Below are 21935 nucleotides of genomic sequence, written 5' to 3'. Positions count from 1 at the left end.
ATTGTCCAAAAATGATTTGAATCAAATTTCTTTACTTTCTAATAATTTTTTTACAGTAATTAAAGACTCCAAGATACATTTAGATATTGATCATTACTTTTTAAAGGCATACGAACTAAAAAATTATAAAATATCATTTTAAAAGTCTTAAAATTGTACCAAACGTTTTCCAACATATTGGATGCTAATTTCATAAAAATCATAAAAATGTACTGAAATACCCTTAAACCAAACAATAACTTGAGACTGCTATTGTTTTTAGTCAAAAAAAATTTTTTTTGTTCAAATAAAATTAGGTGTTATCATTTATTTTGATATTTAATATAAAAATGAGTAAATTTTTTTCTTTATGTTTTAATTTATTCGTCAGGACTTGAATATTGAATTATGTATGATGAACGCGACATGCATGATGGACACTGTTTCGTAATTGTCAACAAAAAAAAAAGGAATTTTATTTTATTTTAAAACCGTCTTTGAACAGCCGATCCGAATCTGAGTTTACGATTATCAATGTTCATTTTCGTAGCCCTGTAATTTTGACCCTAACCCAGAAGACGAAAGAGCTCCTGTATTATCCTATTTTTACTGTAAACGAGGAAATTTTACTGAAGGAGCTATTCAGGCAAGTAGCCAGGGGGGGGGGCGTCGGGTCAAATCCCCCCCCCCCCGAAATTCTGGATTCAAACTTTAAGCCTCTCAGTACAAAGAAAAACAAAAACTTTCAAATCAAAACTTTTATTAACTAACTTTATTAAGCATATTTCGGGATATTCCGGTTTGTCCTAAAAAAGTAATCGAAGCATTTTCTTCAAATCCCCGTCGCATGTCTTTGTAAACTTTGTTTACAAATTGATTATAATTATTATGTAATATAAATTGAAAAATAATTATTATGTAATATTTTTTTATTACTAGTTTAACTTTTGCAAACAACAGAATAAACAATATTTGTTACAATGTTTTTCCCCTACTTTGCATGTCTGCAACCGTTCTTGCTTCTTACCATGTCTCCCCCCCCCCCGAAAAAAATATCCTGGCTACGGCCTTGGAGCTATTATTACTGTAAATGATGAAAATAAAACAGCTAAAAAATAACTGTATTATATAATAGTTTGATCATAATACAAAAAAGCTGTTAAAATGTGAAATCTTTTATCAAAAAGAGGGAAATCTTTTAGGATTAATAGGAAATTAGGAGAAAAAAAAGTGGAAACGATAGTAATAAATTCAGCAACCCAATTTTTGAGTTTTATTTCTACAAAGCGAATACAAAATAAGTTCGGTTATTTTTTAAATATTTTTCAATGCGGCTTATCACACAGCAGAAGCGAGGGAGACAGTGATAAGAAATGAAGCTGCAGCTTTCCTCTCTCCCCAAACCACCAACGAAACAGGGTTGCACACTATAAAGTATGACGCCACCATTTGGCGGTTTTCAAAGCGCTCATTCCCTCTCCCGCGCCAAAAGGTGCATAAGATGGGAGCTTTTCCCTTCAATTTAGTCTTGTGACGAGTTCTATTAAAGTTGCGTTGCAATGGCTGTGGAAGAAGTAGTCTACTTTAAAACAGTCGTTCTCTCCAAAATAGTAGCCAATTACCCATTTACTGTAATAGATAACGAAAAATCTTCATCGACCCAGATCGTATTAAGAACAGCTCTACAATCAGGAGAGGAAGCCGAGAATTTTAAAAAGTTCTTTTCTGATGCTACGGACACGGCGTGGATTGTCAAAACACCTGCTTATTCTGCTAGGTAAATATTCTAAATAAATATCCTATAAATATTCTATCAGTTAATCTTATGTATCTATGTGATCATGTTGTAAACTAGAACCTTACTATGCGCATATTGCATATTTCTATTAAAGGTATTTATCGGTTATACTGAGCAAGCTCGGTGCGGTTATCGAAGCTGGTCACCAGCTTCGATAACCGCACGAATTTTAATATGACGTCAGAATTATCAATATTTAAGAAAACTTTGCGATATTTTTCTAATTTACCTAACTTATATCATTTCTGCATTGGTTTATATTTTCGTTATTAAAATTACACAATCCATTACCTAAAAAAAGCATTATATACATAGCCTTATTAATACATTATATGACACATAAATACATTATATCCTAACCATCCAATCAATTCTCACTATAATATTCTATCTAATAATTATCGTTGTATTTAATATTCATGATATTTTTGATATGTTACGTTGTCGATAATGATCGCGATATATTTTCGTTTTCGATAATTAACGGTGTAGTTATCACGATATTATATTTGTGAATTTAACATGTTTTGTTACAATAAATTATCGTGATGTTGTCGTATTTGATTCACCTATGTGCATTATCAAGTGACGTGTGTAAAATGGAATCTGGCGTTGTTTCTACGGGTTGGTGGTCATGGGCCCTGTAACTTATCAGATAAATACCCTATTTTTGTATGTATCTATTTATATTTGTTTTGCATATTTATTTTCCATGGTGAACAACCTTCATATATATTTTGAAATCCTTATCAACAAAGAACTTAAATGAGTCGAAAATATGGGGTGGCAAATTAATATTTATTTTAAGAAAAAACGAAATCGAAATCTAACAACACGCAACTGAAGGCGAACTTGGTAGAATCAAAACCTGTTTGCTTGCCGGAGACGCTCAGATGCTTTGAAAGGTGTTTAGTAACACTTAGTTTCCTCAGACAATCAAACAGGTCCCACCCTTTTGATTGATTCTTTACCTTTTCACCCTTTTCCCACAGAATTGATTCTGTAGCGTTTTTTTCCTTCGTTTATATATATTTATTTACGACCTTGAATGTAACTTCATTATGACAAGCGTTCTTAAAAATAGATAATAATAGGGTCGTTATGGAATATCTTATGTATTACATTTATGCACTGTACAAGGAAACTCTTCTAACTGATCGCTTTGCTCATCGAAGCTTACAATTGTTTCATAATAAATTATTTACAGATTGTCCACTAATATTATTCTATTCAAAAATATTCAAATTAGTATATCTTATTAAAACGTAAATCCAATTTATTTTCTGTTTTATTGTAATATATTTATCTAAAAATCTATAATATGATAATTTCATGTAAAATCTTCATAAGGCATGAAACTTCGATTTTGAATAGTAATGTTCGATATCAAAAACATCATAACAGAAAATTAAATTAAGAAGGGATAATAATTAAATTATTTACTGGTATATACCGTAATTCCTTTGAGGGGGTCACCTCAAATATACTAATTAATTAGTGCAGACGATGTTTTAAGTTACGAAATCAGACCTAAAAACGTACTTTATCTGAATAAACATACCTTTTTTTCGACGAATTTGGATTTATGAGAATTAGCAAATTCTTTAACTGCAAAATTTGTTTGTCCAAAGTTCTTGGTATTATTTATTTAATACTATGAGTATTATTTTACTTAACCTGTTGACATCAGGTGAAGGAAAATAACGCATATGGTTTATGTACATTTTTGTTATTGCTATTGTTATTTTAAATTAAGAGCTATTACTTCATTATTTTTAAATTGCCATCAAGTTCTGCTATGTTTGTATAATTCTTATGCTCGGTGTAAAAAAAGTTTGGAAACTGTCAAATATTTCGAGAAATTTGTATCGAATCGATTAAGTAAAAATAAAGGCATTTAATATTTTTTAAATCTGTCGTAACATACCAAATTCGTTTTTCTACCTCAACCTTTGTAGGCGGGGACAACTTTGAAATTTGAAATAGGAATCCCTATTTTTCATTGCAGATTTGGATTCTCCAGAAAAATATACCCCTATTTGACTTACAAATTTATGTATCTTGTTTTGCAGATGGCGCTGTAATCGAGAAAACTAAATATGGTACTAACTGTTTTAAATAGTTTATTTCGAGACCTATCATATTTTGAACATAAAAATAGACTTGTTCCAAAATATTTTTGAAAGACCCACCAATTTATAATAAATAAATAAGTGAATTTGTAAACAAAAATGTTTAAATATTTCCTATTCTGGAATTTTTTTTTTTTTAAATATATGGCAGTTTCCAACCTTTTAGCTTCCTGCATATTACCAATTAAAATGTGCATAAATGTTATATTTATTCAAAATTAAAATTTTGATTGCAATTATCCCATAGATCTTAATCGAATTACGTATGTTATTTGAATCGAATTTTGTATGTTATTTATCGAATTATGTATGGAGTTATTTATCGAATAATCGAATTATGTATATTATTCATGTATGTACGAATTATGTATGTTATGCTCATTTTCGTCAATCATATACTGACGTTAACACTTTTAGCAGTTTACTCCCTATATGATGAAAATTATCAACTGAATTTAAAAGTTAGTTTAGTGCTGTCCCTAATTTTCGAGCTACTGATTTATCTTTTTTTATTTATTTAATCTAGATATAGTTTCTCAAAAGTTTGGGTATGCCAGCATTCCAGAAAAAATAAGAAAAATTTGAAAGTACAAAAGTATTCTGGATGCAAAAGATGTGCTGAGTGCAAGGCAAAACTTCAAATCATTGTGAAAAAAGTCACAAGAGATACCATCAAGAAAGATACCTACCTTCGTCGAAAACCCATTCTGAGGGGTCTAATTAGAGTCAATGTTTGTCATTCCCACAGTACAGCTTCTGCTGAAGCTTTAAGAATGCTGAGGGTTAATGATGAGGTAATTTATGTTTTAGAATTTTTTTTTCAATAAATAGCTAGTCGGAGGCTATCCAATTGAATTCTTAAAAGAATTTCAATTGATGACGTAGTATAAAAACAATAAAATCTAAGTCAAACCAGGGAAGGCGCTAAAGCAACAGAGGCCCCAAAGTTTGTCTTCAAGTATGTGTATAAAAAAAAAAAAAAAAGAAAAAATACTGCGTGGAGTCCCTCCGCGCGGAAGAAGTTAAACTACGCAACCTGCGACTTTAATTGTAGAAGAGTCAGCAGTCGTAGAAGGATCACTAGTTCTATTCAACGACTCTTCTTTCCTGCTCCGCTCGCGTCCGTGCTTTGTAATAACGGTAATATTGTGCATTTTTCCCTCGTGGACCTCTTGAACCAGTGGAAGTGCTTGTGGTTGCCTCATCGTCTCGCCCTGGAAAATGTATTTGTATTAATAATGTATGTGAATGCGTCATAATGTAATTTCAGAAGAGAAACAATCAATTGATATTCACAAGAGACGTACCTTGACATAACCTGAAATCCGTCGCATTGTCCGTGAGATTGTTTTCACTCATTTTTTACAATTGTTATCCACTAAATTTGAAAATAAAAAATACTACCCTATTAAATTATATGTGTATACAAACAAACTAAAAAAATATTTATGGAAAAACAATACTTTTATTATTTTTATGCTAGTGAGAACCAACACAATATGGAAATGAATGAGGAAAAACTGGATCCTACCGTATGATTTCCCGGATAATAAAAATGTAGCGTTAAACGTTTAACGCAACCTTGTTGGAAGTCGCATAAGAAGTATAACTTCAATAATACGTAAAATGAAATAGAAATTAAAATATTAAAGGTGTAAAAAATATGAAAGTGACATATGATTTCTACCTGTGATATCCTGCATGCATTTATGTAAGAAATTTTCGGTGAATAACTGTACAACGATGAAAAATAATTGCTTGTTTCCCGGGACCTCATTTAAAAAATAAAAAAAAAACAGCAATTGATCAAGGGAGAAAGAGCGCTTGCCTCCCAATGAGGTTATCTAGGTTCGAATCCCAATGATGGCTAGTCAAGCGTAGACGAAGCATTGGATACAATCCCCATGTCGGCGGGCTAACCGTGGAAGGTTTTCCTCTTCGTGTAACGCGAATACCGGTTAATTTCATCGACAATGTCCTCTATGTGGGCTTGTTTGCCTCAATGCTTGATAAGACCACGGTGGTTTAGGGGATAGAGCGTTCGCCTCTAAATGGGGTCACCCAGGTTTGAACCTCCCCCCCCCCCAAAGAAAAAAGAATTGGATCTGCAGATTCTAGGACTCAATCTTAATGACTCGAGGGGTTGACTTCAAATATGGTAATTAATAAGTGCTTGGAACGGTGGTGGCTCAGAGAATAGAACTTTCGCCTTCCAATTGGGTGAACCGGGTTTGAATCCCAGCGGTGACTGGTTGATACGAATTCTGCTCCCGGCTCTTACCGACCACAGTGCTGACGTAAAATAAACTCATTGGTAAACGGATTATGTATTAGAATTACCTTGCCGTCGGGCTAATTGTGGGAAGTTTTCGTGGTTTCCGTCTCCATGTAAAGCAAATGTGGGCTAATTGCATAAAAAAATCCTTCTCGAACACTGGTTTGTCCCAGTGCTTCATTCGGGAACTCCCTTGTCTTCTGGATTGGGTTAAAAATAACGAGGCTACGGAGATGAACATTAATAGTCACAAACTCAGAATTCTGTCGGCTGTTCAATACCGGTTATAAAATAAAATAAAAAGATTTATCCAGAAGTTCCCTTGTCTTCTGGTTTTGGTTCAAAACTACAAGGTTGCTGAGTTAATAGCTATAAACCTAAAAATGAGTCGGATATTTAACCCTGGTAATAAAATAAAGCTCCGTCTCTCTTTTTCTAAATTACATAATTTCGGTTTAATGGCCTCTGCCTTGTTATTTATTGATTGTAGCTAATATTTTTTAAGGTTTATATGTTAATGTGCTTCTTTTTCCCCCCCCAGGTTAAGAATTTATTTTATGGTTATTTTTCGAATGGAATGACTCGAGCTGAAGCTATGAGATTCCATAAAGATAAATACTTAAAAGAAGAAGATGTTAAAAGTCTAGCGAATGCTGCAATAAATCCTACCATTAACCAAGTTAGATATTTGTATTGCTGCTGGAAGCAACATGGTAATCAAGGGTCTTTAATATACATCCCATTTAAAAATTAAAAGAAATTATTCCTATCAGTGTTCTGTAATCATCGCTCTTATTATCTCTCTATATTATCTAGAACACTAATTTGTGCATGCATTGGGTTTAGTGTATCATTTTAAAAAGAATATCATCATGCACGCAAAACTAGACAAAATCAGAGGACCAATGAACGAGCGGAGCGTGCTCGAATAGTGAGGCAATCAAAAGGAATTGCGAAAAATGTTCCCGGATGTAAAACGCAAATGCGATTATTTTCACGAAAGTTTCTTTTCTTGCAATGGCAACGAAAAGCTGAGGCGAAGTGAGCTGTAAGTGGAGTAGAAAAGAAAAGTTATAAGCGAACAGCTCATATAACTAAGCTGTTCTATCTTTACTTTATAACAAATAATGTATCAGGTAACGCAATAGTGTAAGAGCTGTATTTTAGTTTCAATGATGCTCTTTAATAAGGAACCTGCGTGTTCTTTTTTCCCTCGTACTGAAGCTTCGTGCTGTTTTTTGGCGATATACACCGATTTCAGTTCTGTGGAGTTACTAATTGTTTTAAAACCACTCGCTTAACCCATAGGGCAGTGTTTCCCAAAGTTTGGTACGTGTACCCCCAGGGGTACGGGCGTACGCGTTCTTATGCGAAATATCTTGCAACAAACAAAAAGTTCAAAAAATTTTATTGGAAAACAAAGCTAGCAATGAAAATGTACGATTACGTATTTTTCTATTGGCTATTTTTTGCAGAGTTAACAGTTAATATTTAGTGGTGTCAACAGCCAGTTGTGATTTTTAACTTTTGTGCTATATTTTTTATAGTAAAAAATACATAAAATTTTTTATCAGTGGTACACAGCGTTACGAAAAATTTAGAAAGGGTACACAAAAGTTATAAGTTTGAGAAACACTGTAGAGCCCCTTTGAACGTAGCCGGTTTTCCACCGATGACGTCAGAATTCAGGAGCACTACGGCATTCATCATCTTCCGTTACAGCGAAAGCACGTGCCACGCCAAGTGAAACTCAAAAATGGCTCCAAGCGTTTACTACAAGTCTTGTATTGTAACACGTTGCAATAGTTCAGCATGTAACACACCTAATAAACTATTTTTTAGTGTACCAAAAGGACAAAAAAGACAAGATTGGTTAAAGGCCATTAAGCGCGATGAAAGTCGCAAACTGTCGGCAATTTCTCCATTGTACTGTTGCGAAGATCATTTTACAGTAAGTTTCATTAATGTTTTCTTTTTATTTATCAATTTATTCGTTTTTTTCTACTTTAAGTTCTGCATCCAAAATATCTGCACTTTTGTTATTCACTTTATTCAGATCGAAATTTTAGGAGTTAAAAATTAATTAATATTATTTTTGTGCAATTAAACGGAGTAAAACGTTATTGAGAATTAACATAAAGATAAAAAGGGGCTGAGAATTATCTACGTCTCTTCTAAAAAGTAAATTTAAATAAAATATTTTAGAAGTGAATAATAGTAATAAAAAAATTCGCTTGAGAAAAAAAAATAATACAATTTTTTATTTATGTAATAAAATTTAAAATCTTATTCATTTCTGTTTCCTATTCATAGAATCAAATCATAAAAATTCAAAGCAGGTAATATTTTTTCCATTACATTAATAGTAAAAATAAACTAGTACTAACAAAAAAAGCCAATTAATTTCAAAAGTTATTGAAAAAAGTCCGCATTATGAAAGCAGTTTAAATTTTTTTTTTCATTTATCATTTTATTTTATTCTGTTCTGCTAAAGAGTTACGGCTGAAATTTTTTCAGGGAGAGGGTGCAACCATAAAAAACATTTCTAAAATCACGTTTAAAAATTTTTAATGAGAAATGTTCAAAAAATGTTTAGAAATAGTCAAAAAATGAAATAAGACATTTTGAAAAGCTAGTTGCAATGATTTAGTTATTGCCATTAAACCAACATATATTTTTAATTGAAATTTACAGTTTTAATAACATTTAAATTTTAAAAAATGGAATTTTAAAAATATTGTTTATTTCGAAATTCTTTGAACTACATGTGATAATAAACGCAAAAGAAAAACAAGATAAAACCTATAGGCGAAACTTTTTAAAAGTTCTTATTTCTGTGCTAATTTGTATCATAAAATTTTAGAATAACAAAATTACATACACAGAATTAATTAGTAAATAATTTAATTAGTAAATAATTTTTTCTTAAAAAAGAAAGCAACAGCTTTTTACTGTATTTTAAATAAATAAGAGTTATATAACATTTTAAAATAGCAGAATCGATATTTCCGATTTAAAAAAAAATTATATACGAAATTTTGTATTAAATAGTCTTTTCTCCATCTCTAATAACATGCAAAAATTTTTTAAAATTTATATTTAACTATTAAAAAGTAATAATAATAATAATTAAGTGGTTTTCTTTTTAGTTGGAAGAGGACATGGAAAATTATATGCGATACAAGATTACCAACAATGTGAGTTATAAGAAATTAAAGCCTGGTGTTGTACCACAAATTTTTTCATATCAACAGTCGACTCTTTCTAAGGGGCTCACATATAAACGCAGACGACACCACCCAGGTATTGTTTGTCTTAAATTAGTACTCCTCCAGACATTCGTCTGGACCAGTGGCGGTGACTATGGTAACAAGTTAGGACTATTTCAAGTGGGGGTGATGAGTCACTGTTTAGGAATGGTTTCGGCCAGAGAATCTGGCTCTCTTTCTTCGATCTAGTGTGAATATTCTACCCTAGAGTGAAGAGAAATAAGCATTCGCGCCTGAAACATCGCTTAGAACGCTCGATTCCTTTATCTTTTAGCTTTTTCACAAGCTTCTGTTTTTAAAAAAAAAATTTTTGTAGTAATTTTTATTTTTCATCTTTTTGCTTTTTTGAATTTTGAAAAATGCCTTTTAAATTTAAAAAAGGTGAAGTTATTAAATCACAAGCACGTAAAATCGTGCACAATGTGTTTGAGTTTTTTGCCAGTGAAGCTAAAGAAAAAGCCCTTAAAATACCTCTCCATCAACCATGTCTAAGAACATGCATGGCAACTGGAGTGTCAGACTTCACGCTTAAAAAAATAAAAAGAGAAGTTGCCAGTTTAGGAGAAGATGGTGTATTGCGCAGTCCCGGAAAAACCAGGAAAAAGAAATCTGATGGAATTGCTGGTAAGATGATTTCGACAAAATTTTATCAAATTGTTTAAAGCAGTTCAAAACTCATCTATAAATTTATTATACATTGTAAATTGGTTATTAAGAAAAAAGGAAGAAAAAAAATAAATTTGCTAAGAAATATTTTTTTTTTTAATAAATGGTGTGAGAAACTGTACAGGTTACATTAAAATAAGAAAACGTAATTAAAAAAAAACTGAGATAACTTCGGATGCTTTGATGGGGGGGGGGGGTTGATAAAAATTATCGTTGATAGTGATAGTTAAAGATTTCATCCTAGTTACGGTAACCTGCTTTCTGTTTGAGAAAAAAAAAATTAATAATAAAGATATTTAATATGTCTCCGACATAAATAACATGAACTATTTCTATTTTCAACAAAAGTTTTTTCTCCTTTTAAAAATAGAGTTAATAAGTTTAAGCGCTTCACTTTTACCATAAAATTCAACTAATAAAAGAAATTAACTGCTTTAAAAAATGTGCAAGTTTAGAAATTAAACCATCTAAGAATCAATGAACATTCATAATAAATAGCGCAAAATTAAAAAATAACATAAAAAAACCTGCACTCCCCTAATGTCAGAATTTGTTAAATTTTTTTCTTCCTTTTTTTTCTTTGTATTTAAAAAATAGCAACTTATTGGGTATAGAGAATGATTTATCAAGTAAGGAAAGAAATATTCATGCGAATCTTAGAAAAGTTCTTGAATCAAATTAAATAAGTCTCCTACTGGTGGCTGAGTCAGCCAATCTGGTATACTTGCCATACAAGCTATTGTTGAAGCTACCCTCCCTAAAATGAGCCATTTTTGTTTCCATAGCACCAGGCGGTCTCAGACTTTGTATGGGGAGGAGTACTTAGCTTAGGTTCAACACAGGTAATGAATGAAACTACATACTTGCAGCCAGCAATAACAAATGTTTTTCATTTGGAATTCAAATGTTAAAAATACAAAACATTTCTATTTTACAATTATAAAAGGTGATGCTTTTTTTTAAACCATAGTTTATAGTGATTTTATTAACAAAAAATAGCAATTGTTACTTAGTTTGCAATTTTCATCTTCTAGCTATCTTTTGTCTTTAAACATTATGCGATTTTATATTAGAATAAAGAACTTGACTATTGTGTCTCTAAACATTGAAATTAATTATTGTGTATATCAGGGCTGTCCAACTGGCGGCCCGCCAACTTCTTATTTAGGCTGATCGGCCTCTGTTTTCCTGTTAAAATGTAAGCAAATTATTTTATAATCCTTCTGTACCATTGTTTTATAATTAATAATTCAACTATTAATTGTTATTGCATAAGAGGTTATTGTTCAACTTTTTCAAACTGCGGCCTGCCAGGTGATCAGTGACCGGAATTCTGGCCCGTGGGCTCTGTGCAGTTGAACAGCCCTGGTGTATATGGTGATATTCTATGAATTACTTTTTCCAAATGTTATTTCCAAAAAGCATGACTATGTATAGGAAATTGGTTTTTATATCAATTAATTTAAATTGTTTATTTTTTTATGCAGTTTATTCTTTTGATTTGTTTTATTTTATTGGACATATAGTACTATAGATAAAAATTGGATACTGATTCGTATTACACTAATTTAATTAAATCTTTCGAATCAGCTATCTAAATTGCTGAGTCCATTCAATGATTTAAATTACCTTAATGAACTGATTCTATCGATTTGATTCATTTACTAGATGTTTCGTTTAGCCTATTCCAACAATACATGTAGTGCTTAACATAAATTGGTTTTTATATCTTTTATGTAGATTAGTTTTTATATTTTTTATAATAACTTGTTTGATTTTGTCACATATTTAAGTGGAACGCTGATAAGAATCTACTGAGTTGCTCTGATGTTTCGAATCAGGCAACCAAATCACTGATTGCAAATAAGGATTTGAATCACCAAATTAAACGTATGCTATTGATTCGAAGCAATATAAAACGGGATATTGATTATTCTCTGAGCCCGATTCTATTATAAAAGTAAACTAGTAGCGAGCATGAAGTTTGTTTAGTATTGTAAGCTATTGTCTATAATTCTTTATGTATCTTTTAATTTTTCTGTATAACTTTTTTTTGGTGAATTAAATAGCATATTATAATAAGTTTATTTTAAGCGAAATGCAAAAGATGCAAATGCAACAAAATACGATAACAAAATAAATACATAGAAATAAATATTAGACACGAAAAGCCTTACTATTGCGTATTTTTCGCTATTTTTTGCAGAGTTAATTAATATTTAGTGATGTCAATTGCCAGTTGTACAATCGTTTGTGCAATATTTTTTATAGTAAAAAATACATTCATTTTTTTATCAGTGGTACACAGCGTTACGAAAAATTTAGAAAGGGTACACAAAAGTTATAAGTTTGAGAAACGCTGTCATAGAGCAAAGGAAAAAGCTCTTTCTCTTTTTTTACTCTATGAATAAGCTCCGCCCCCTTAAATACAGCCGGTTTTCCGCCGATGACGTCAGAATTCAGGACCATTACGGCATTCATCATCTTCCATTACAGCGAAAGCACGTGCCACGCTAAGGTGAATTCAAAAATGGCTCCAAGTGTTCACTACAAGTATTGTATTGTAGCAAGTTGCAATAGCTCAACATTTAACACACCAGATAAACTATTTTTTAGTGTACCAAAAAGAGAAAAAAGACAAGATTGGTTAAAGGCCATTAAGCGCGATGAAAGTAAGAGTCGCAAATTGTCTGAAACTTCTTCATTGTACTGCTGCGAAGATCATTTTACAGTAAGTTTAATTTTATAAAATTGTTTTGCTTTTAATAAGTTTTGCTGAATGAATCGTTCATTTAGCTGAATTATTTGAAATGCCCTGATCACATCAATTTTATTTTTTTTTTCATTCTTTTAAAATTAAACCATTTTATTCTTAAGGGATAATCGTGTGCAGGTTCTTTTTTTTTTTTGCATTATTGTTTTCTGTTTATTTATCATTTAATTCCTTTTGTTCTGCTTTAAGTTCTGCATCCAAAATATCTGCACTTTTGTTATTCACTTTATTTAAATCGAAATTTTAGAGTTAAAAATTAATTAATGTTATTTTTGTGCAATTAAACAGAGGAAAACGTTATTGAGAATTAAAATAAAAGAGGCTTAGAATTATCTACGTCTCTTCTAAAAAATAAATTTAAGTAGAATATTTTAGAAGTGAACAATAATAATAAAAAAATTTCGTTTTTATTTACATAATAAAATTTTTTCATTTATATAATAAAATTTAAAATCTTATTCATTTCTGTTTCCTATTCATACAATCAAATCATAAAAATAAAAATTCAAAACATTTCATATTTTTTCCATTACATTAATAGTGAAAATAAAGTAGTACTAACTAAAAAAGCCAATTAATTTCAAAAGTTATTTTATTTTATAACCGTCGTTGAACAGTCGACCCAATTTCATGGGTTTACGACTAATAATGTTCAACTCCGTACCCTCGTAATTTTGAACCAATCCAGAAGACAAGGAAACTCCTGGATCAGTACCCCCAGAGGTATTGATTTGTTATGGGAACATGGAGGACTTTGTGACTCGACAGATTTAACGAGCATTAGTTACCATTTACTACACGGGGAGTCTTCGGCAGGCGAGGATCGAACCCACGACCTCTTGGACATGGGTCCAGAGCCCATCCGAACAGGCTATACCGGTCTCAAAAGTTATTGAAGAAAATCCGCTTTTTGAAAGCAGTTTCAACATTTTTTTTATCATTTTATTTTATTTTGTTCTGCTGAAGAGTTCCCACTGAAATTTTCTCAGGATGAGGGTGCAACCATAAAAAATATTTCTAAAATCATTTTTAAAAATTTTTAATAAGAAATGTTCTAAAAATGTTTAGAAATAGTCAAAAAAATAAAATAAGACATTTTGAAAAGCTAATTGCAATGATTTAGTTATTGCCATTAAACCAGCATATATTTTAAATTAAATTTACAGTTTTAATAACATTTAAATTTTAAAAAAATGGAATTTTAAAAATCATGATTTATTTAAATTCTTTGAACTACATATGATAATAAACGCAAAAGAAAAACAAGACAAAAACTATTAGGTGAAAATTTTCAACGGTTCTTGTTTCTGTGCTAATTTGTATCATAAAATTTTAGAATAGCAAAATAACGTACATAGAAAATTTTTAACTTTAATTAGTAAATAATTTTGTTTTGAAAAATAGCAAGAATTTCTTACTGTATTTTTTATAAATAAGAGTTATATAACATTTTAAAATGGCAGAATCGATATATCCGATTTAAAAAAATTGTATAAAAAATTTTGAATTTAAAAAGTATTAAACATTTTTTTCTCCATCTCTAAAAAAATGCATAATTACTTTTTTTTATATATACTTAGCTTTTTTTAAAAAAAGAAATCATAATTAAGTGGTTTTCTTTTTAGTTGGAAGAGGACATGGAAAATTATATGCGATACAAGATTGCCAACAATGTGAATTATAAGAAATTAAAGCCCGGTGTTGTACCACACGTTTTTTCATATCAACAGTCGACTGTTTCTAAGGGACTCACATATAAACGCAGACGATACCACCCAGGTACTGTTTGTCTTACATAAGTACTCTTCCAGACATTCGTCTGGACGTGTGGCGGTGACTATGGTAACAAGATATGACTATTTAAAGTAGGGGTGCGGGGTCTCTGTTTAGGAATGGTTTCGGCCAAAGAATGCGGATATCTTTCTTCGATCTATTGTGAATATTGTGCCCTTGAGTGAAGAGAAATAAGCATTAGGCCTGAAACATCGCGTTCGATTCCTTTATCTTTTCGCTTTTTCACAAGATTCTGTTTTAGAAAAATTTATTTTCGTTGTAAACTTTTTTTCTATTTTTCATCTTTTAACTTTTTTGAAAAATGCCTTTTAAATTTAAAAAAGGTGAAATTATAAAATCGCAAGCGCGTAAAATTGTGCACAATGTATTTGAGTTTTTTGCTAGTGAAGCTAAGGAAAAAACCCTTAAAATACCGCTCCATAAACCATGTCTAAGAACATGTGTGGCAACTGGAGTGTCAGACTTCACACTTAGAAAAATAAAAAAAGAAGTTGCCTGTTTAGTTGAAGATGGTGTGTTGCTCTCTCCCGGAAAAACCAGGAAAAAGAAATCTGACGGAATTGCTGGTAAGATGTTTTCGACATAATTGTATAAAATCGTTTAAAGCAGTTCAATGTTTTATTAATAAATTTCTCATCGATAAATTTAATATACATTGTAAATTGGTTATTGAAAAATAAAGAAAAGTAAAAATAAAATTGCTAATAAAAAATTTTTAGAAATATTTTTTTAATAAATGGTGAGAGAAACTATACAGGTTACATAAAATAAGAATAAGAAAATGTAATTAAAAAAATAAATAATAATAACTTAGATAACTTCAGATGCTTTGATTGGTGTTGATCGCTGATAGTTAAAGACTTCATCCTAGTTGTGGTAACTTGCCTTCTGTTAAAAAAAATAATAATAATAAATAATAAAGATATTTAATATTTCTCCGACATAGACTACATGAACTATTTCTATTTTTAGAAAAAGTTTGATGTCCTTTTAAAATTAGAGTTAATAAGTTTAAGCGCTTCACTTTTACCAGAAAATTAAACTAATAAAGGAAATTAACTGCTTTAAAAAATGTGCAAGTTTAGAAATTAAACCATCTAAAAATCAATGAACATTCACAACGAATAGCACAAAATTAAAAAGTAACTTAAAAAAAAAAAAAACATGCACTACCCTTAATGTCAGAATTTGTTCAATTTTTTCCTCTTTGTATTTAAAAAATAGCCACCGATTGAGTAAAGAGAATCATTTATAAATAAAGAAAGAAATATCCATGCGAATCTTAAAAAAGTTCTTGAATCAAATAAGTCTCCTTGTGGTGGCTTAGTCAGCCCAATCTGGTATAATTCCCAGATATACCAATCCCAAGACTTCCCTGGTATACCAATCTGGTATACTAAGTTATCATCGAAGCTACCCACCCTTAACCCTTTCGCTCCGACTGTCACAAATACTTGCCAGCATAAAACCGTATCAATCAGGGTAAAAAGATACTGCTGGTAATCAAAGTATTTCTTTAGCAGTTTATTTGTGGGCAGAGTTATAATTGTTTGATTTATTTAATTCACCATTACTTTGTTCAAAATAAAACTATTTAGTTATACTTTGAATTAACATTGATTATATAAATATGATTAAACTGATTATATATATATGATTAAACTAACCATAATTAAAGTAAAAGCAAAGTAAGTCTGTCAAATTAGCAACGACTACATTTAAGTTACCGTTTTTTATTTAATTACAACTTGATTCTGATTTTGTACGAATCCTTTTCTGAATCACCCGTCCCCAAGGGGTTAAATGCGCATTTTTGTTTCCATAGCACCTGACAGCCTCAGACTTTGTGGCTGGATGAGTACTTAGCTTAGGTTCAACACAGGTAATGAATACGCATTTTATTCAGGTAATGAATGAAACTACATACTTGCAGCCAGCAATAAAAAAATGTTTTTCATTTGGAATTCATATGTTAAAAATACAAAATAAAACATTTGTATTTTACAATAATAGAAGGTGATACTTTTTTTTAACCATATTTTATAGTGATTTTATTGACAAAAATAGCAATTACTACTTAGTTTTGCAATTTTTATTCTTTAGCTATCTTTTGTCTTTAAACATTATGCTATTTTATATTTGAATGAAGAACATGACTATTGTGTCTCTTAACAATGAAATTAATTGTTTTGTATATGTTATGAATTATTCTATGCTATGAATAATTCCTGTTATTCTATGAATTACTTTTTTCAAATGTTATTTCCAAAAAGCATTAATATGTATAGGAAACTGGTTTTATATCAATTAATTTAAATTGTTTATTTTTTTGTATAGTTTATTCTTTTGGTTTGTTTTATTTTATTCACCTTTAATACTATAGATAAAAATTGGATACTGATTGGTATTATACTTTTTTCAAATGTTATTTCCAAAAAGCATTAATATGTATAGGAAATTGGTTTTTATATCAATTAATTTAAATTATTTATTTATTTTTTTGTATAGTTTATTCTTTTGGTTTGTTTTATTTTATTCACCTTTAGTACTATAGATAAAAATTGGATACTGATTGGTATTATACTAATTAAATTTAATGTTTCGAATCAGCCATCTAAATAGCTGATTCAATTCAATGATTTAAATTATCTCAATGAATGAACTGATTCTATCGATTTGATTCACTCACTAGATGTCTCGTTTAGCCTTTTACAACAATCATGTAGATCAGTTTTTATATTCTTTATAATAACTTGTATAATTTTGTCACATATTTAAATGGAATACTAACAAGAATCTACTGAATTGTTCTGATGTTTCGAATCAGGCAACCAAATCACTGATTGCAAATAATTATTCGAATTACCAAAGTAAACGTTTTCTATTGATTCAATTTCGAAGCAATAGAATACGTGATATTGATGACTCTCTGAGTTCGATTCTACTATAAAAGTAAACTAGTAGTTTGCATGAAGTTTGTTTAGTAGTGTTTAATATTGTAAACAATTGTCTATAATTCTTCATGTATCTTTTAATTTTTCTGTTTAACTTTTTTTGGAGAATTAAATAGCATATTATAAGTTTATTTTAACCGAAATGCAAAAGATGCAAATGCATCAAAATACGAAAACAAAATAAATATTAGACACGTAAAGCCTTAGTGAAAAATTGACGCTATCTGCAAATCTCTAATAACAACCTGTTTGTCTCAGGCGCAGAATGAAAAATCGTTTCTTGACGTCATTTTCCTGTAGAAACCCGGATGCTTTTGTTGATGACGTCACAAAACACTGAACTCGCTACCTGTTTTCATATTCGTTACTTCGTATTGATCAAGACCGCAGCATTTAATGGCGGAGCATAATCTGCTTTAAAATTTATTGTCACCGTTACTATACATTCTAGAAATTGTCGGATTTTAATTTGTTTTTAAAATCTTTTTAGTTCAGTTTCATGTAAAAGTGGCTGCTTTTTATGGCTAATGAAGTCATACGTTTTGTTCTATGTTGTTAATTTTAATATTTTTTTTATATAAAGATTGCTAATAAATAAGGCAATGACAGGACGAATAAAATCAGAAAGACGTAGCAATTATAAATACTGTATTGTGCCTAGCTGTACCAACACCACTTGCAGAAATCCAGGGAAGTTATTTTTTGCAGTACCGAAAAATGAACTGAAACGAAAAAAATGGTGTGCAGCTATAAGTCGACACGAAACTGAAATTAGAGAATACTCTTTAAGTTCTTCTCTATATTGCTGTGAGGATCATTTTTCGGTAAGTTCACTACCAAATTTCTCTATGTTATATATATTTTTTTATCTATGTTTTGAAAGGAGATATTTTACTATAAATATCAAGCATTGACAATAGTTTGCGCTTTTTAAAAATACAGGATGTTCTTTTTAATTTATATTTTTAGAATCCTTGTCAAAAATGAAGTTACATTAACAGTCGCAAACTAATATTTAAGCCATGTAAAAAGCAAAAATTCTTTTGAAATCTAATGAATCACTACTGAAGAAGGTAGGACTGAAAACAGCCAAACCAGTTTGCTTTGCCAGAGGAATTGAAAAGCGATTATTAGAAAGATCTTCCAGTTTCATAAGGCTATCAAACAGTTTTTTGTGTGTTACCTAACTTCCTCAATAGCAATTCATCAGATTTTAATAGCGTTTTTTTTTTTCCCTCGCTTAAATATTAGTTTGTGACACTCTGTCGCAGTGGTTCTCAATTTTTATTTTTTTATTTTTGCTGAACTCTAAATGGCCAACCATCTAAATGCGGAACCCAGACTTTATAAAAAAAACGTATAAAGACAATCCTGAACGCATTAGAAAATGAAATATTACTCTTTTGAAAATATTTTCATATTATAAATATTATCCATGTAACGCAAATGCGGGTTAGTTCCATCAGAAAGTCCTCCTCAAAGACAAATCTCCCCCAATACTTGTTCCAAGAGTTCTCTTGTCTTCTAGATTAGGTTCAAAATTACAAGTCTATGGAGTTGAGCATTAGCATTCGTAACTCAAAATTGTGTAGGCTGTTCAACGACGGTTATAAAATATGAATTAAAATTTTAAAAAGTGGGGGCAGCTCAGGGTATAGAGCGTCCGCATTCCAATGAGGGAACCGGGTTCGAATATCAGTGATGGCTGGTCGATACGAATTCCGCACCCGGCTCGCACCAACCATAGTGCTTACGAAAAATATTCTTAGCAGTAGAATAATCACGGGTTAAAGTCCCCTTTGCCCTGAGACTGACATTGGAAGATTTTCGTGGTTTTTCTTACCGTGTAACGTAACTGCGGACTAGTTCCATTAAAAAGTTCCCACGAAGGCAAACTTCCCAAATACTTGATTCAGAAGCCTCTTGTCTTCTGGATTGTGTTCAAAATTACTAGGCTACGGAATTGAGCATTAGTTGTCATAAATCCAAATATTAGGGCGGTTCAACAACGGTTATGAATAAATTTTTTTCTTTGTTATGATTTACGTCCGACAAGTTGAATTCCTCGAGCTTAATCTAGTTTAGTTATAAATTTATTTTTATTAGTGTGTATACGTAAGCTGAAAATAAATAAAATAAGCCAAATTATGATTTTCTATTAAATTAAAATTAATAAATGCAATAATCGTTGAAATGGTAATTAGGGAAGCATATTTCTTTATTAACGAATTAAGTTATTTTATTTTGATTCGAAATGTGCGATGAGAAATATTTTTAAAGCTTGTCTATTTTCATAATTTATTCAATACATTGTTATTAAAAAAATAATATTTTCTTTAAAAAAACAACAACAACAAAACTCGTTATCTCTTTTGTATTAACGATTTACTTTAAATTACCTCATGAAAACAACTGAAATCTTAAGTAATTATTGGATTATTGATAGAATCAAAATGTGACTACAAGTTTTTTAAAAAAAGTTCTAACTCTTGGAACCCCTTTAACTATTGATAGTATCAAAATGTGAGTACAAGTTTTTAAAAAAAAGTTCTAACTCTTGGAACCCCTTTAGCTATTGATAGGATCAAAATGTGACTACAAGTTTTTTAAAAAAAGTTCTAACTCTTGGAACCCCTTTAACTATTGATAGGATCAAAATGTGACTACAAGTTTTTAAAAAAAAATTCTAACTCTTGGAACCCCTTTAACTATTGATAGGATCAAAATGTGACTACAAGTTTTTTAGAAGAAGTTCCAACTCTTAGAACCCCTTTAACTTTTCACGGAGCACAATTTGAGAACCGCTGCTCTGTCGTATATACTTTTTATCCTTCATTTTTGATGAGGAGTCTAAAAAAATATAAAATATCGGCAAAAAAATTATGCTCCAAAACCCTTTTAAAAGTTATTCACCCTGTTCTACAAAACTTATTCAACCAAGAAAATTCTTATTTTTAGAGTTATATATAAAAAAATTGTCCTGAAAACTTTGATGATTGTAACTTGCAAAATTTTTTTTTATAAATCTGCAGATATTACCAAATTAATGTATATTTTTTCGAATTCTTGTAAAAAATGGAAGTTAAAAACTGAATTAGAAGAATTAGAGGATACTTATTAATATTTAGATAAGAAAAATTGAAAAGCGTTTCCAAATTTTGATCAATCACTCATGTTAAGAATAACAAAATAAAGGTTATGATAATCTAAAACCAGTTTAGTTGAAGATAAAGCTAATGGCAGTTCATATTTAAGGGCGATTTGTTTCAGTTTCACTGGAACAATAAACTAGATTTTGATGGTTTTAATCTCTCCTTTGCTGGGCCCGATATCAATGATTTTTGTTTTCAGTCTATGAAAAAAGTTTTTTCTTCTTTTAACGTTGATATTAGTTTGCACCTTCTAAGGTTTTTTCAATCTCATTTTTACGAGGATTTTAAAAATTTATATAAAGGACGGTAATTACGGAGCACAGTTAGACTCTTTGCTGCAGTTACTTATCGTACAAGTTCACTCTAGGGCAATTTTACCTTCATTTTTATCTAAAAATACATCATCATACTTAAATAAGCAAAGTTTTAAGTCTAATAATTGGACATTAACTTAAAGAGCTTTAAAAAAAAATGCTAACTTTTTGTTTATCATATTTATTGCGAACATCTGTACCTAATTATCCAATAAGAAAACTGTTCGTTTTAATCATGTGCTTGTTAAAAGACTTAAATTGCCTGTTTTTTTGCGTCATTTTTTGTTTTTAAAGAAACATATCTAATGATCCTTTTTCACTTGGATTCTTTCAGTTTAAAAAATACACGTACGAAAATTTAAATCATAAAATTTATATTTGCATTGTATTTGAATAAAATAAAAAATTCGAACAACAAACATTTATGAAAAAGATATCGATAATCCACTATGAATCCATAAAACCTGTTTGGCAAATGTTAATAGGATACATGCAAGTGACGTCATCGTATCGATCCAGACTCGCTGTTGAAACGTTGTATTTGGCAACTGCTCTTTCCTTTCTATTGCGAGTAAAACTTGTCCGTCAAACATAAATAGATGGATTATCGTGTCGCACGATAATCTCGTAACTAATCAATTCTTTATTAATAAAATATGTAATTAATACTTTTCAAAACAAAAGGAATGAGCTATTAATTTTTATATAATAAACGAAAAGTAGCTGAACAGATTCTGGAAGAAATGCTTAACAGCAATATTGTTAAAACGCCATCTTATTTACAAACAACCGGCTGGCGCTGAGGTTATAGATCAGGTGGTTGTGTATC

General features: G+C 30.3%; 1 protein-coding gene across 10 annotated transcripts in view; it reads left to right on the top strand.

Annotated features, from left to right (window-relative positions):
• LOC107443779 (uncharacterized) overlaps nucleotides 1-21935 on the top strand; it is a 90551-nt gene that overhangs the window by 52463 nt on the left and 16153 nt on the right. Inside the window, exons 1-3 of one of the 10 annotated variants that reach the window (XM_087164335.1) lie at nucleotides 1327-1756; nucleotides 4436-4703; nucleotides 6726-6897. The exons of 7 other annotated variants lie outside the window; for them this stretch is intronic. In XM_087164335.1, coding sequence (XP_087020461.1) covers nucleotides 1539-1756; nucleotides 4436-4703; nucleotides 6726-6897 — 658 coding nt within the window. In that variant the 5' untranslated portion in view covers nucleotides 1327-1538. Of the gene's footprint in view, nucleotides 1-1326; nucleotides 1757-4435; nucleotides 4704-6725; nucleotides 6898-7219; nucleotides 8136-9333; nucleotides 9488-12417; nucleotides 12851-14517; nucleotides 14672-21935 lie in introns of those variants that run through there. 2 more of the 10 variants (XM_043048349.3, XM_043048347.3) reach the window with 2 other exon arrangements.

The sequence above is a fragment of the Parasteatoda tepidariorum genome, chromosome 5 (genome assembly GCF_982258835.1).
Source record: "Parasteatoda tepidariorum strain Cologne lab strain chromosome 5, Ptep-v5.0, whole genome shotgun sequence".
Taxonomy (NCBI): domain Eukaryota; kingdom Metazoa; phylum Arthropoda; class Arachnida; order Araneae; family Theridiidae; genus Parasteatoda; species Parasteatoda tepidariorum.
Note: the sequence above shows the minus strand (reverse complement) of the source record. Positions and strands in the feature narration are given on the sequence as shown.